This window comes from Oncorhynchus keta, chromosome 10, assembly GCF_023373465.1.
Source record: "Oncorhynchus keta strain PuntledgeMale-10-30-2019 chromosome 10, Oket_V2, whole genome shotgun sequence".
NCBI classification, from domain to species: domain Eukaryota; kingdom Metazoa; phylum Chordata; class Actinopteri; order Salmoniformes; family Salmonidae; genus Oncorhynchus; species Oncorhynchus keta.
Window position 1 is genome coordinate 37172447 of NC_068430.1, and position 15868 is coordinate 37188314.

General features: G+C 41.0%; 1 protein-coding gene across 2 annotated transcripts in view; it reads left to right on the forward strand.

The window, feature by feature from the left end:
* Positions 1-15868, forward strand: part of LOC118388634 (sodium channel protein type 8 subunit alpha-like) — a 107041-nt gene that overhangs the window by 56086 nt on the left and 35087 nt on the right. For both annotated transcript variants that reach the window (XM_052526952.1, XM_035777893.2), the window contains 6 exons: positions 4349-4484; positions 5026-5264; positions 12796-12969; positions 13182-13538; positions 13782-13943; positions 14133-14426. In XM_052526952.1, coding sequence (XP_052382912.1) covers positions 4349-4484; positions 5026-5264; positions 12796-12969; positions 13182-13538; positions 13782-13943; positions 14133-14426 — 1362 coding nt within the window. The remainder of the gene's footprint in view (positions 1-4348; positions 4485-5025; positions 5265-12795; positions 12970-13181; positions 13539-13781; positions 13944-14132; positions 14427-15868) is intronic.

Consider the following 15868-nt stretch of genomic DNA (forward strand, 5'->3'; position numbering starts at 1 on the left):
GGCATACCAAGTTAGAACATTTCCTTATGGTGCTACATGAGATACATGATCCTTTTATGAATGCCTCTTTTCTCTCTCTGACCACATCTGATTTGACCAATATCTTTGATAGATTTCTTGATTGTTTATAGGTGAATAAAGGTGGATTCTGGAGGGCAGAATTTAAAGAGGAGTCTGATGATAGTAAATGTATCAAGTAACTGGATTCTATTTAAGCTTTTAACTTTTTTTTTTTCTATTTAAGCTTTTAACTAGTTTTTTTTGTTGCTTTATCAAACCAGGTGTCGGGTATCCTCTCAAGCGGAAACGCTCAATGAGAGAATTGGATTGTCTATCATATTCTTCCTCTGTTTCACAGATGCGAGGCAGTTTAGCAAGTTGACTGACTGGTAAACCTCTTTTTAGGGGGATAACTATCCGTTGTCTGTATAGTATTTTAATCTGTAGGTTTTCTGTAAACTGTAATACTTAGCGATTGACCCTTCTTTGTACCAAGTACATCCAAGAAATATATAGAGTTAATGTTCTTTTCCATAGTGAAGGAAATTGATTGTACTCTGGAGTTAATGTTCTTTTCCATAGTGAAGGAAATTGATTGTACTCTGGAGTTAATGTTCTTTTCCATAGTGAAGGAAATTGATTGTACTCTGGAGTTAATGTTCTTTTCCATAGTGAAGGAAATTGATTGTACTCTGGAGTTAATGTTCTTTTCCATAGTGAAGGAAATTGATTGTACTCTGGAGTTAATGACCGGTGAGTTAATGTAGTTAAGACATTTATTTAATTATAAAGCAATCGTCTGTATAGCGGGTCCAATATTTAACATGATCTTTGTAAGGATTATTTTCATAAATAAAATAACATTTGAATTTCCCCATGAAGAGATTTGCTAATGGTTTTCCCATTGCTGTTCCAAAGGTCTTTAGGTAGTAATACCTGTCAAGTAGAAAATAGTTTTTAGTAAGCACTAGTTGTGCAAGCCCAATGATATAATTTGTAGGCACATCACTTAAGCGGTTGGAGAGGAAGAATTTGACGGCCTCCATACCTCCATCATTCGGGAATATATATGTGTATAGCGATGAGACAACAAGAGTGACTAGTCAATTTCCTTCACTAATAACTGGTATACTGGTAATTTCATTAGAAAGTCAGTGGTGTCTTTTAAATTGGGATTACAAATGTTTGACTAGTGGATAAATGTGGAAGCCCACATAACGAGACACCATTTCAGTTAGGGAGCCAACACTTGAAACGATAGGTATTAATCGAGGAGCTGTGGTTGATTTGTGAACCTTAAATAAGCCATAAAGGATCAATACTGTAAGTTTTGGGACAGAAAGATTTCAATTTAAATTCCTGTTCTGTCAACAATTTATTTTGTAGTCCTTTATCAAGGAAGTCAATTTCTTGTAAAAAAAAATGTACCATCCAACAAGCTTTTGATGTTTTCTATATACATACATGTTGGTATTAGAAATCACAATCCCACTTTCCTTATCTGATCTCTGTATATTAATCAAGTTATCATTAATTAAGTAATCTAGAGCATTTTTTTGACTCCTGGAATGGTTGTCTTTATGTTGTAAATGTAGACATTCACTGTGTTTCTTTAGTTGGATGTCAATGTACTTTTCTACCAATCTACAAAATGTGCTAACTGATGGGTTATTTAGAAGTGTTATGAAAGTACTTTTAGGTCTGAAGCTGGAGGAATTAGGGAAAGCTTCAGTTCTAGGGCTAAAGAAACCTTTCAATTTGATATTGCATTAAAACTTAAATAGTTCAATTGTAACATGAATAGGATTTGTGACTTTATACAATACAATCCTTTGTTTAAAACATACAATTTGTTCACTAGAAAACTGTAGTTAAAAACTACATTCTCTCATGGAGCAGTGTTGCTTTGGGCATCTTCGTTTACCTCATTCCAACGTCCTCTCGTACCTCTCCTTGTGCAACTTTGTCTTTGGCATGTGTGCGTTTGGAACATTGCAGAGGCAAGAGGACCAAAAAGGTATTTCTGGATCTGGAGGATGAAGAAGACATCGCTGAGGTAGAGGATTCACCGGATTCTGATGCGCTGGCCTGTTGGGACGGGTGGGACGATGTCTGCGAGTGCTTGGGTTTCTCGGACAGCCAGGTGTTGACGTTCTGCTTCTTGTGGTCGACTATGTGGCGCCAGTTGGGTCACAAACAACCCAGAGCAGAAGACTAGAAGCATGGCTTAGTAGGGCCGTGGTATTCAGATAGATATTTCTGGACACCCGTGAGAGTAAATGTAATTCTGGTTAATCTTTACAACAGAACAGATGAACCAGAATTAAATTTGCTCTCACGGGTGAGTTGGACCGCAGACTGAAGAGAAAAGCAGCCAACAAGTGCTCAATATATTTAGGAACTCATTCAAGACTGTTGGGAAAAGCATTCCAGGTGAAGCTTTTTGAGAGAATGCCAAGAATTTGCAAAGCTGTCATCAAAGCAAAGGGTGGCTACTTTGAAGAATCTCAAATATATTTTGATTTGTTTAACACTTTTTTGTTTACTACATGATTCCATATGTGTTATTTCATAGTTTTAATGTATTCCCCATTATTTTAGAATATATAATAGTAAAAATAAAGAAAAACAGATGAGTAGGTGTGTCCAAGCTTTTGTCTGGTACTGTAGATACAGCATAAATTACTGCTGAATATGAAAACATTCTGCCAAAACAGTAAATAGACCGGTAGCTTATGTAAAATATTTGACAGTATGGGTAGGCTACAGTATTGCTGTGCAATAGGAGCACGACATCATTGCCTATTTCATCCCAGAGCCTATACCAAGGCAGGACATAGAAACCTAATAATATATTGATTAAATAAATATTGAACTACAATTCATCTTTTGCATGCCGTGGCCTAATGCAAATTGGCCTAGTTCCCGCAAATAAAGTGTGTTATTGTCAACATAAAAGGTGAATGGAGGGTGTTTTCCAGGCAGAGTTTTAATGCTAATTTGACATCAGAAGTTAATGTTCATTTTTCAACAATTTTCTGTCAGCTTGCTGCAAGTAATTATTGTAAAATTCAAGGTAATTTACTGTGGCTGATCTCTGTCATGTTCACTGACTAGATATGGTGATACGATATGGTAGGAAGGTCAGTGCTGCCAACCAAGGATCCCAAGGGTGCTCGCTACAAATAATGCTTTAATAATTATCAACTAATGTTAAGCTATATTGTAATCAACAATGTTCAGTGAAAGTACATTAAGTTACTGGCAGCTCGTTGCAAGTAAGTTACTTGCAGTTACTGCACTGTAAAACAATCCTGTTTATTTACGGTAACTTACTGGCAGCCAGATACCTTAAAGTTACTGTGAAAAAAGTTTACAATAATGTACATTTAAACCAAAGTTTCTTTAGATTTTTTAAAAATACAGTAACGTACAGTTAACTGGCTGCCTTTCTAACAACATGTTTTTGGCAACTTTCAGGCATCTAACTTCCATTAACTTACTCTGAAATGCACAGTAACCTCTTATCAGTGCATCTCTTTATGGTCACATGCTCTTACAACAATTGCAGAACTGACAGTGTTAACGAGGTGCTCAACCTTTGACGACTTAACCATCAACCACTTAAACTGGCACAACACTTCCACTGAAGGTTGGCACAAATACCTCAAATTCAGTAATTTGTTGTTTACCATGAATTCACTACAACCAGTACCTGTACTTTACCATCAAATTACAGGAACTTTTTAACAGTGTACCAATTCATGGCATAAAGGAAATCATGGTGGAGAGGGAAAGAACAGGATAGTTTTTCACAGCCTTCACAGCAGTTAAGAACTCATCCTGAGCAGTAAAAACCCTAGATGAAAAATGCTTACACATATCACCCTCACCCCTTGACAAAGAATCTCTAAATATTTTTTTTGTGTGTAGCATGGTAGTTTGAAATCCCCTTACTTCTCTCCAAGCCAAGCGTTTTACCTACCCTCCAAACGTAGCATGGTACAGTGGCTGTCTTGACTTCTCTTTTCTTATTAGCTATATGCCTGCTCTTGCATGGAGGTTTGGGAAGGGGATACAACTGTTATACGTTTTGGGTGGGACAGAACGGTTTGCTTAGAGTGGGATAATGTTGTAAGGAATTGGGCTTAGTGGTATTTTTAGTGTCTGGCATAGGGTTTTCGTGTCTGGCGTGTGGGATAGGATTGGGTGTTGGTCTCTCTCTGGTTTAAGCATACCGTGTGTCAGACACAAAGGCTAGGGTTAGTGATTAGAATGGTTTCAAGATGTAGTGTTTGTGTAAGGCTTCTGATGGGTGTTTGTGTGTGTGTCCTCTCCCTGAGCGCAGACCACAGATGTGGAGGGGAAGAAGAAACACTCGGGCTCCCTGATGGTCTCTGTGGACCAGCTCAGCCGCAACAAGGACCGGACCAACAGTGTGATGAGCGTGGCGACACATACACACTCACATACTCTGCTGGAGGGTACGGAACTCATACACACTCACACACACTGGTGGAGGGTACAGTTACCTCTACACACACTCTCACACACAAACCCACTGGTGGAGGTTACAGAACTCACACTCACTCACACACACTGGTGGATGGTACGGCTGCCTCTGTCCTCACATCCAACCTCTCACCTTTCAACCCCTTCCCATTTAGCCCTGCCTTTTTGCAATATACTGACCTGACCACCAGACAACCAGCCTTATAGCAACGGGTTTATTTTTGTGTCTCTTTCCTGCCCTCTCCCTCCCTCTCCCTCCCTCTCTCTCTTTCACTGTCTCTTTCACTCTCTCTCTCTCTCTCTCTCTCTCTCTCTCTCTCTCTCTCTCTCTCTCTCTCTCTCTCTCTCTCTCTCTTTTCTCTCCACACTCTCCTTCTTTTCCTGTCTCCCACTCCCACTCCTACTCTCTATTTTCCTCTTATTCACACTACCATTTTCGCTCTCTCTTTCACTTTGTCTCCCTCTCCTTCTCTTGGTTTACCCCTTACCCCCCCCCTCCCTTTCCCCATACAGAGCTAGAAGATTCTCAAAGGGCATGTCCATCATGGTGGTATAAGTTTGCCAACCTCTTCTGTGTGTGGGACTGCTTTCCCTTCTGGCTGAAGATCAAGTATGTGCTCAACCTGATCGTCATGGACCCTTTTGTAGATCTGGCCGTCACCATCTGTATCGTCCTCAACACCCTCTTCATGGCCATGGAGCACTACCCCATGACTCCTCGCTTTGATGAGACGCTGTCAGTGGGCAATCTGGTGAGAAACAGTCAAGTGTAGGGTACCACAGGAGTGTGTCAACGTGATTGTCATGTTTCTCACATCCAATTACTTCTAATATAATAATACTAATAATATATGCCATTTAGCAGACACTTTTATCCAAAGCGACTTACAGTCACGTGTGCATACATTCTACGTATGGGTGGTCCCGGGAATCAAACCCACTACCCTGGCGTTACAAGCGCCATGCTCTACCAACTGTGCTACAGAAGGACTTCTCTCATACTTGGCTCTCTACCTCTGCTCCACATCTCTCCCTCTCTTTCTTTCTTTCTCTCTCTCTCTCTCTCTCTCTCTCTCTCTCTCTCTCTCTCTCTCTCTCTCTCTCTCTCTCTCTCTCTCTCTCTCTCTCTCTCTCTCTCTTTCTTACTCTCACTGTCTCTACCTGCTCTGTACATGCTGTGAGGAAGGAAGAGTGGTACAGATCCCTCAGAGCACTTCTTTGCTGGTTTAATCAGGCCCTTTCTTACACGTACGCATTCATACACGCATTACACTCTGCCCTTTGAAGGGAATTCATAAAAAACTCTGCTCTATTTTAAAGCAACCTTTTCTCACCACAGCAGCTATCTCAGTTTCTCTCCCCCAAATTTGTCTCTCTCTTTCTTGCCCCATTTTCTTCTCTGTCTCTCTCTTCCTACTGATTTAGCAGTTTTAACATGGCAGGACAGGAGTATGTTCAGGGGGTGGCAGGATTGGTTGGTTAGGGGATACATTAAAGTTTAATGTAACATGATTGATCGCTACCTTGTTAAGTGGAGCATACTGCTTGGCAAGGTATGAGGCTGGTGTGTGAGTGTGAGGAGAGGTTAGAGGGTATATGTCGTGTCCACTTGCTCTCAGATATCTCAGTTCAGTAGCAGAGTCCCTGGTCTGTCCGTGTGAGGTCAGAGGAATTGGCGTGGTGTAAGGGGTGAGATAGGAAATGAGGTCACAGAGATTGGCGTGGTGTCAGCAGCTATATGGGAAATTAGGTTACAGATATTGGCATGGTTTCAGTGGTGGTGCAGGATTAATCATTGAGTGCTCTCTGCAGTGATGATTGGGCACATTATCAAATATTGGGCACATGATCCGGTATTGGGCATAGGCCCACCAACATGCCATCATACAAACCTCCCTGTATGTGTGCATGTGTGCGTGTGTGTGGCACCTGCCAGGACAACCTTCACCAGCACTGAGACTCCAATCTATTTTTAATCAGCACTAAGCAGAATTTCTACAAATCATAAGTACTCCGTGATTTTAACCTCCATGTTCTGCATCACAGCATAGAACACACAGATCAGAACTCTCAGGTACAAATCTTGAGCAGACATTTTCTGGTTTCTATCAGAGATCAGAATGATATGTTATAATATACTACACACTTGATTCTATATTCAGATGTAGTATCTTAATTTGATCACTCTGTTGTCGCAGAGACTTTTCCTGTGCTGCAGGAATTTCAAATTTCAAAAAAGTCTTGAGATTTACATAAATTCACTGAAAACATGCAGTTTTCTTCCTTTCACTAGATCTCACACCTAAACTATAGCCTACTGTAGCCTATCAAAACGAATTTCCCATTAGAAATGATCAAAACTGGTCAAATCAAGATCTGACATCTGTAGTGCCAAATAAGAGTTCTTTGACTTGTAACCATAGCGGAACAATTTTTTTGGTGCTATATAGAACACCATTTTGAAGGTTCTATAAAGAACCATGATCATAAGGTTCTAAATAGAACCTGTAATGGTTCTATAAAGACAACACATTACTTTGCAGCAAACCTGCTTCCACCAATCCCACAATGTAAATAAAAAAAGTTGATTCAACATACAATTGTAATGCAACCAGCTGCAATAGGATTGTGAGTTTGGGCATATAGTTGGCAAGCGGTACCAGAGCGCTGAGTTTCAGACGAAAAGGCTGAAACACTTACTATAACTTCAAAGAATCAACACTATTTCATATCATTTCAGAGTACAAGTAAGCTCACTCATTGGTAAGGTTAGACGTTTTAGTAACAAGTAGACCATTATTACCAAACCCATAATTTCAAGTGAAGAAAAAAAAAGTCAATACCATAGGTGGCCAACCTCGCTCCACTGATCCCTGATATACGGGGAGAGCAGACTTCTGGTCTAGCCCAGCACTAGCACACTTGATTATTAACCAATTAGGTCTGATACATTGAATCAGGTGTGTTAGTGCTGGGCTGGAACAGAAGCATGTACACCCAGCATGGTTGGCCTGCTCGAGTTGTAATAGGTTTATAGATTGTGTGTGACTTTTAAGCTGTATTTTTGTTCACAAAATGTGCTAACATCGGTACACATATAATCCATGGTATACAAGAATGTACCCTTATTATCTTGGGACATTCATTGGGACCTTTTCATCTGCAGACAGGTTTTTACGGCTCTCTGTACCTAAGGACGGAAAACATCACAAAGTAAACAGGCTGCATTATACTCAAATTAGAAAGCACTGAATATTATGTTGCTATATCTCTCTGTCCTGATTTTTTCTCGTTAAGGATTGGAACTGGAGAATATGTTCATAATGTCCTCCCACAAAGGTACCCGGTCTAACCAGAGTAGCCTACACTCCCTTCTGACAGCTGTAACTGCTAGCTAATCCTTTCACCCTCTTCCATGGCTGTTAGCTAGCTACCTAGCTACAAATGCATTTAGAGTTACAACAATTAAACATATCAAGATTGCTAGCTAATATGAAGTTAGCAAGCTGGTAATATGTAGATGACTTAGCTAGCTACAGTGCATTTGGGAAGTATTCAGACCCCTTGACTTTTTCCACATTTTGTTACATCACAGCCTTATTCTAAAATTGATTAAATCGTTTCTCCCCCTCATCAATCTGCACACAAAACTCCATAATGACAATTTTTCTAATTTATTTAAAAAAAATGGAAATATCACATTTACGTAGGTATTCAGACCCTTTACTCAGTACTGTGTTGAAACACCTTTGGCAGCGATTACAGCCTCAAATCTTCCTGGGAATGACGCTACAAGCTTGGCACACATCTGTTTGGGGAGTTTCTCCCATTCTTCTCTGCAGATCCTCTCAAGCTCTGTCAGGTTGGATGGAGAGCGTCGCTGCACAGCTATTTTCAGGTCTCTCCAGAGAAGTTAGATTGGGTTCAAGTCTGGGCTCTGGCTGGGCCACTCAAGGACATTCAGAGACTTGTCCCGAAGCCACTCCTGTGTTGTCTTGGCTGTGTGCTTAGGGTTGTTGTCCTGTTTGAAGGTGAACCTTCACCTCAGTCTGAGGTCTTGAGCTCTCTGGAGCAGGTTTTCATCAAGAATATCTCTGTACTTTTCTCCGTTCATCTTTCTAACTAGTCTTCCAATCCCTGCCGCTGAAAAACATCCCCACAGTATGATGCTGCTACCACCGTGCTTCACAGTAGGGATGTTGCCAGGTTTCCTCCAGACATGACGCTTAACAGTCAGGCCAAAGAATTCAATCTTGGTTTCATCAGACTAGAAAATCTTGTTTCTCATGGTCTGAGAGTCCTTTTGGTGCCTTTTGGCAAACTCCAAGCAGGCTGTCATGTTCCTTTTACTGAGGAGTGGCTTCTGTCTGGCCATTCTACCCTAAAGTCCTGATTGCTGGAGTGCTGCAAAGATGATTGTCCTTCTGGAAGGTTCTCCCATCTCCACTGGAGCTCTGTCAGAGTGACTATCGGGTTCTTGGTCACCACCCTGACCAAGGCCCTTCTCCCCCAATTGCTCAGTTTGGCCAGGCGGCCAACTCTAGGAAGAGTCTTGGTGATTCCAAACTTCTTCCATTTAAGAATGATAGAGGCCACTGTGTTCTTGGGGACCTTCAATGCTGCATACATTTTTTGGTGCCCTTCCCCGGATCTGTATCTTGACAGAATCCTGTCTCGGAGGTCTACAGACAATTCCTTTGACCCCATGACTTGGTTTTTGCTCTGACATGCACTGGTCAACAGGTGTCTGCCTTTCCAAATCATGTCCAATCAATTTAATTTACCACAAGTGGACTCCAATCAAGTTGTAGAAACATCTCAAGGATGGTCAATGGAAATAGGATGCACCTGAGCTCAATTTCAAGTATCATAGCAAAGGGTCTGAATATTTATGTAAATAAGGTATTTCTGCTTCTTATATTTAATACATTTGCTAGTATTTCTAAAAACAAGTTTTCACATTGTCATTATGGGGTATTGTGTGTAGATTGATGAGGAAAAACATTTATTTAATCCATTTTAGAATAATTCTGTAATGTAACAAAGGTTCTGAATACTTTCCAAATGCACTGTATGCAGTATGTAATGTTAGCTAACTAGCAAACATTATGTTAGCAGAAACTTAGCCTGCACACTAAGTTTCTATAGTAGGCTAGCTAGCTAATAATAAATAGTTTTTGATTATTTTCTAAATATATTTACTTACATGAATAGGTTCTCCCACTGCCTCCATTTTCTGTGTCCTTAGAAAAACTAAATAATGGGCCATCTTCCAGAAGTTTCCGGTGGTACTAAAAGCAGCCATCCATGTAGACGTTTGGAGAACTTTCAACAGACTGACTTCAGTCTTCAAGCATGGAGCCTGGTGCGGTTGCTAAGTGATTTGTGACACAACTGCAAACCCTCTATTGGAATCCAGCCAGAGTGAGAATAGCCAACAATTGGAACTTCTAATCACCTGCAATCTGCATTTTATTTGTATTTTTTATTTATTTAATTTAACCTTTATTTAACCAGGTAGGCTAGTTGAGAACAATATCTCATTTACAACTGTGACCTGGCCAAGAAAAAGCAAAGCCGTGTGACACAGACAACAACACATGGAATACCATGGAATAAACAATAACACAATAAACAAGTCAATGACACAGTAGAAAAAATAAAATCTATATACAGTGTGTGCAAAAGGCATGAGGAGGCAGGCAATAAATAGGCCATACTAGCAAAGAATTACAATTTAGCAGATTAACACCGGAATGATAAATGAGCAGTTGATGATATGCACGTAGAGATACTGGTGTGCAAAAGAGCAGAAAAGTTAATAAAAGCAGTATGGGGATGAGGTAGGTAGATTTGATGGGCTATTTACAGATGGACAGCTGCAGCGATCGGTTAGCTGCTCAGGTAGAAGATGTTTAAAGTTGGTGAGGGAAATATAAGTCTCCAGCTTCAGTGATTTTTGCAATTCGTTCCAGTCACTGGCAGCAGAGAACTGGAAGGAAAGGCGGCCAAATGAGGTGTTGACTTTGGGGATGATCAGTAAGATATACCTGCTGGAATGTGTGCTTTGGGTGGGTGTTGTTATCGTGACCAGTGAGCTGAGATAAGGCGGAGCTTTATCTAGCATAGACTTATAGATGACCTGGAGCCAGTGGGTCTGGCGACGAATATATAGCGAGGGCCAGCCGACTAGAGCATACAGGTCGCAGTGGTGGGTGGTATAATGTGATTTGGTAACAAAAGGGATGGCACTGTGATAGACTGCATCCAGTTTGCTGAGTAGAGTATTGGAAGCTATTTTGTAGATGACATCGCCAAAGTCGAGAATTGGTAGGATAGTCAGTTTTACTAGGGTAAGTTTGGCGGTGTGAGTGAAGGAGGCTTTGATGCAAAATAGAAATCGAAAGCCGATTCTAGATTTGATTTTGGATTGGAGATGTTTAATATGATTCTGGAATGAGATTTACAGTCTAGCCAGACACCTAGGTATTTATAGTTGTCCACATATTCTAGGTCAGAACCGTCCAGGGTGGTGATGCTAGTCGGGCGGGCGGGTGCGGGCAGCGAATGGTTGAAAAGCATGTATTTGGTTTTACTAGCGTTTAAGAGCAGTTGGAGGCCACGGAAGAAGTGTTGTATGGCATTGAAGCTCGTTTGGGGGTTAGTTAGCACAGTGTCCAAGGAAGGGCCAGAAGTATACAGAATGGTGTCGTCTGCATAGAGGTGGATCAGGGAATCACCAGCAGCAAGAGCGACATCATTGATATATACAGAGAACAGAGTCGGCCTGAGAATTTAACCCTGTGGTACCCCCATAGAGACTGCCAGAGGACCGGACAACAGATTTGACACACTGAACTCTGTCTGCAAAGTAGTTGGTGAACCAGGCGAGGCAGTCATTAGAGAAACCAAGGCTATTGAGTCTGCCGATAAGAATACGGTGATTGACAGAGTCGAAAGCTTTGGCTGCACAGTACTGTCTTTTATCGATGGCGGTTATGATATTGTTTAGTACCTTGAGCGTGGCTGAGGTGCACCCGTGACCGGCTCGGAAACCGGATTGCACAGCGGAGAAGGTACGGTGGGATTCAAAATGGTTAGTGGTCTGTTTATTAACTTGGCTTTCGAAGACTTTAGAGAGGCAGGTCAGGCTAGATATAGGTCTATAGCAGTTTGGGTCTAGAGTGTCATCCTATAAATACCTAGGTGACCGCGGCAGCTTTCCAATCTTTAGGGATTGCGGGACGATACAAAAGAGAGGTTGAACAGGCTGGTAATAGGGGTTGCAACAATGGCGGCGGATAGATTAGAAAGAGAGGGTCCAGATTGTCTAGCCCATCTGATTTTTACTGGTCCAGGTTTTGCATTGAGAATGACTGACAGGGTTGTGAAATATGAATTTTTGAGACTACCTAAATCATATAAACTGGAACAGCCATCTCAATAATGGGTACATTAAATCCAACTACTGACAGATTAGATCAGTTTAGAAACATGTATGTAGCATAAGATTAATCAACCAATCAATGTACATTAAAAAAACACAGGTATTGAATCAAACAATTCTGAATATCAACCTGCAATAAACCAGGCTTGGAAAGATGGTAATGATGGGCGTGGTTTTGAGCAAACATACATTTGGAATTTTACTCAACAAGCTTGTTCAAATTAGCTCACATAGAGCAGAGTATGTTGAGTAAACACAACACGTTATCTCAAATTCTTGTCCATTTGAAGTCCACTATACTCACATATTTAGCTGATTAAGCCATTGGTTAAATTGGCTTTTTTACAGTGTTACCTTCCAAAGGCAATCATGAATTTGTCATTTTTGCTCACATCGAGCAGAGTTTGTTGAGTAGCTTACATTCTTGTCCTTTTGAAGTCCACTCAACTCACAGAATAATAATTATTTAGGAATTGGTTAAGTTGGCTTTTTTACTGTGCATGTAATTAGAATAAAATACTGTAAAATCAAAAAAACACATTTCCCTCAGTGAATTAATTTAATTAATTAATTAATTACAATTACAGTAACATTTACTTGTTTATGGTATAATACTGTGGGTATTGTTTCATTGGTTACTATACTTACTTGCCACTAGCTGCCGGTAAGTTACTGTCAAATTCACAGCAACCCCTTTACAGTCTAAATTGCACCCTTGAATTGAAATTAAACGAATCTCCTGAATTTAAGTGGGGTTGACCTCAACCATGTGTCCTACAGTGGTAGCTTGACCCTGGGATCTGACTGTTAACCTCTTTCTCTCTTTGCACTTACAGGTTTTCACTGGTATCTTTGCTGGTGAGATGTTTGCCAAGCTGGCTGCCATGGATCCATACTACTACTTCCAGGAAGGCTGGAATTGTTTTGACAGCTTCATCGTGACCCTCAGTTTAGTCGAGCTGGTATTGGCTGACATTGAGGGTCTGTCTGTGCTCAGGTCATTCCGATTGGTGAGTAAGAAAAGTGGTGTGAACTGGAATGATGGAGCATAATGATAACCATCTATGACCTTGATGTCCAGACAGTTTACTGAAGGTGGAGTGAAGGGTTCATTCTGCAGCAGAGTTAGCTTGACTTGACTAATGCCCAAATTCTCAAACAGTATGATTAACCACCTCAAATCTGTCTCTCCTACCCCCCCCCCTCTCTGTATCTTGTCTAGCTGAGAGTGTTTAAGCTGGCCAAGTCGTGGCCCACACTCAACATGCTCATCAAAATCATTCACTCTTCTGTGGGAGCCCTGGGAAACTTGACCTTGGTGCTGGCCCTCATTGTCTTCATCTTCGCCGTGGTTGGCATGCAACTGTTTGGAAAGAACTACAAGGACTGTGTTTGTAAGATCGCAATAAGCTGTAAGCTGCCCCGTTGGCACATGAATGACTTCTTTCACTCATTTCTCATGGTGTTTCGGGTTCTGTGCGGGGAGTGGATCGAGTCCATGTGGGACTGCATGGAGGTGGCCGGCCAGAACATGTGCATGATCGTCTTCTTGATGGTCATGGTCATAGGCAACTTGGTGGTAAGAAAAACAACCATTGAAATATCCATAATCGAGTAGCAGTTTTTTGCATAACCTACCTGTGAAGATCAGGTATCTCTTCACTTAGTGAATTGGAAGCAAGTAGCATTTCTGCATCCACATCCACATGTAACTATGGTTTGTGCATTATAATTTCTGGTCTGGTTAAGCCTGATATCAGTTAGTTTGCGGTTAGTGAAACATCTGATAAGACCTGCTCTATGTGCACCACCCTCTCCCCAGGTGTTGAACCTGTTCCTTGCCTTGTTGCTGAGCTCGTTCAGCGCAGACAACCTGGCACCCTCAGACGATGACGGAGAACAGAACAACCTGCAAATAGCCGTCGGTCGAATAAAGACGGGGATTGCCTGGGCCAAGGTCTTTGTAGCCGAGGTTATGAAGAAGGTATCCTGTGATGACATGTCCTCTATGTTCTGTTATATATGACATCACTCTGATGTCATTGTTGTGTTGTTTCTGTGTTGTTTTAACAACACCAAGACAAACGCTTTCACAATGTACTTGAACGTCAGTATTTGTTTCTTGACTGATTTTAAATCTGATTCTGATTGCAAATCTGATTTTGATGGCAAGGAGGAGGAAGAAGCAGAGGATGAGCAGAAGCATCTTGATGAGTTTGACGAGAAGCTTAACTGCATTGCGAACCAGAAGGGCATAGACATCAACCGCGAGCTGGACTACATCAATGGCAATACCAGTGGTATTGGCAGCAGCGTGGGCAAGTACATGATCGACGAGGACCACATGTCCTTCATCCACAATCCCAACCTGACCGTGTGTGTTCCCATTGCGGTCGGGGAGTCAGATTTCGATAACCTCAACACCGAGGACTTCAGCAGCGAGTCGGATGTGGAGAACAGCAAAGACGTGAGTATGGAGGGATGGGTGTGATATATTCCTTCTATGCTATTTAAATATAGAAATGGTTGGGGTGTGGGGTTATATAAGAGGGGAGGTTGATGGTTGTGGAAGGTGGTTAATCGGAAAATGGGAAGGGGGGTTTTGGGTGCTTGATTAGGTGAAAGGTTTGACGGAGTTCTGTTGGAGGTTTAGGATAAGTTGTGGATTGACTTGTTGAGACCTTATCAAATATAGTGGTTACGTAATTTTCTATGAATTGGAGTGCGTTAGCATCCACTCCTCTAAGATCGCTCATACTTCTGACTTCTTATATGTTTTTTTTTGTAGGTTTTCACATATTCTATATGCATTAGCTAGCTTCGTGTAGCTGAATATGTCTTCCCTACTTAGCCGCAAAAGTGTGACATATTCATATTTCTCAAAAACAACTTTATTTCAAAGGAGTGCCATACTGCACATGTGCAGTTTGGCACAGCTCGTTAACTTGAGATGATCACGTGTTTCTACATAGCTAGCTTGGTGACCATTACACTGCTAGCTAGCGTGATCAAGGGTTTGTATTGGAATGGCCGTTAGAAATGTCTCTTTCGGTACAGAATTTTTTTGATTTAGCTAAATCTCACCTCACTAAACATGCTAGTTAGCTAACTAGCACAACTAACACAATGTATTTTGCAAACCTAGATAGCTGGGTACTGAAACAAATGCAAAGGATCTCTAACTCAAATCAGGAATCACAACAGGATTACCTTAAACTAATCAAAAGATACAGTTATTTTAGTAATCGCATCGTCTTTCACAAGTTGAACCGTGGCTAATGTGTTTGCCTTTATCCGTCACCGGCTCTCCTGATGAGTAGAAGGAGGTAATGTATACACTTTTGTAAGCAAATGCAAGCTACAATACGCCAATGATGAGACTGTGACCATAGAAATATAACTCCTAGAAGTGGAATAGCCCCTCAGACCATGGCAATTTGACAGCCCCTTATGGGTACACTCAATATGGCTGACATTGTATGCTTAATTGCCACGTTAACATGGAATGTTCATTAAAATGATGCTGTGGCTTTATAATGTCAATTGTGTTGACTGTTAATAAAGCACAAATTGAATGCTGTACTTCCAACTTTATTTTCTGATCATGGGTACTCTAAAAATGGCCGCCAGTCTACCCATCAATGACCCATTGACTTGGATGTCCGTTCTAGGAATTATATTTCTATGACTGACTTGGAAGGTAATGTATAGCTACATTTATGTTAGCTAATACAAGCTACAATACGGTAGTGATGAGAAAGAATGACTTTGTGACTAAATAGGATTTAGCAAGGTGTGTCAAACAAAGTGCTTACTTTCACTTGCGCATCTTCTAATGGTTAACTAGAAATAGTTAACACACTCCAGAAAACAAATCAATCAGAGGAAATATTGATTCCTTATCGCAAA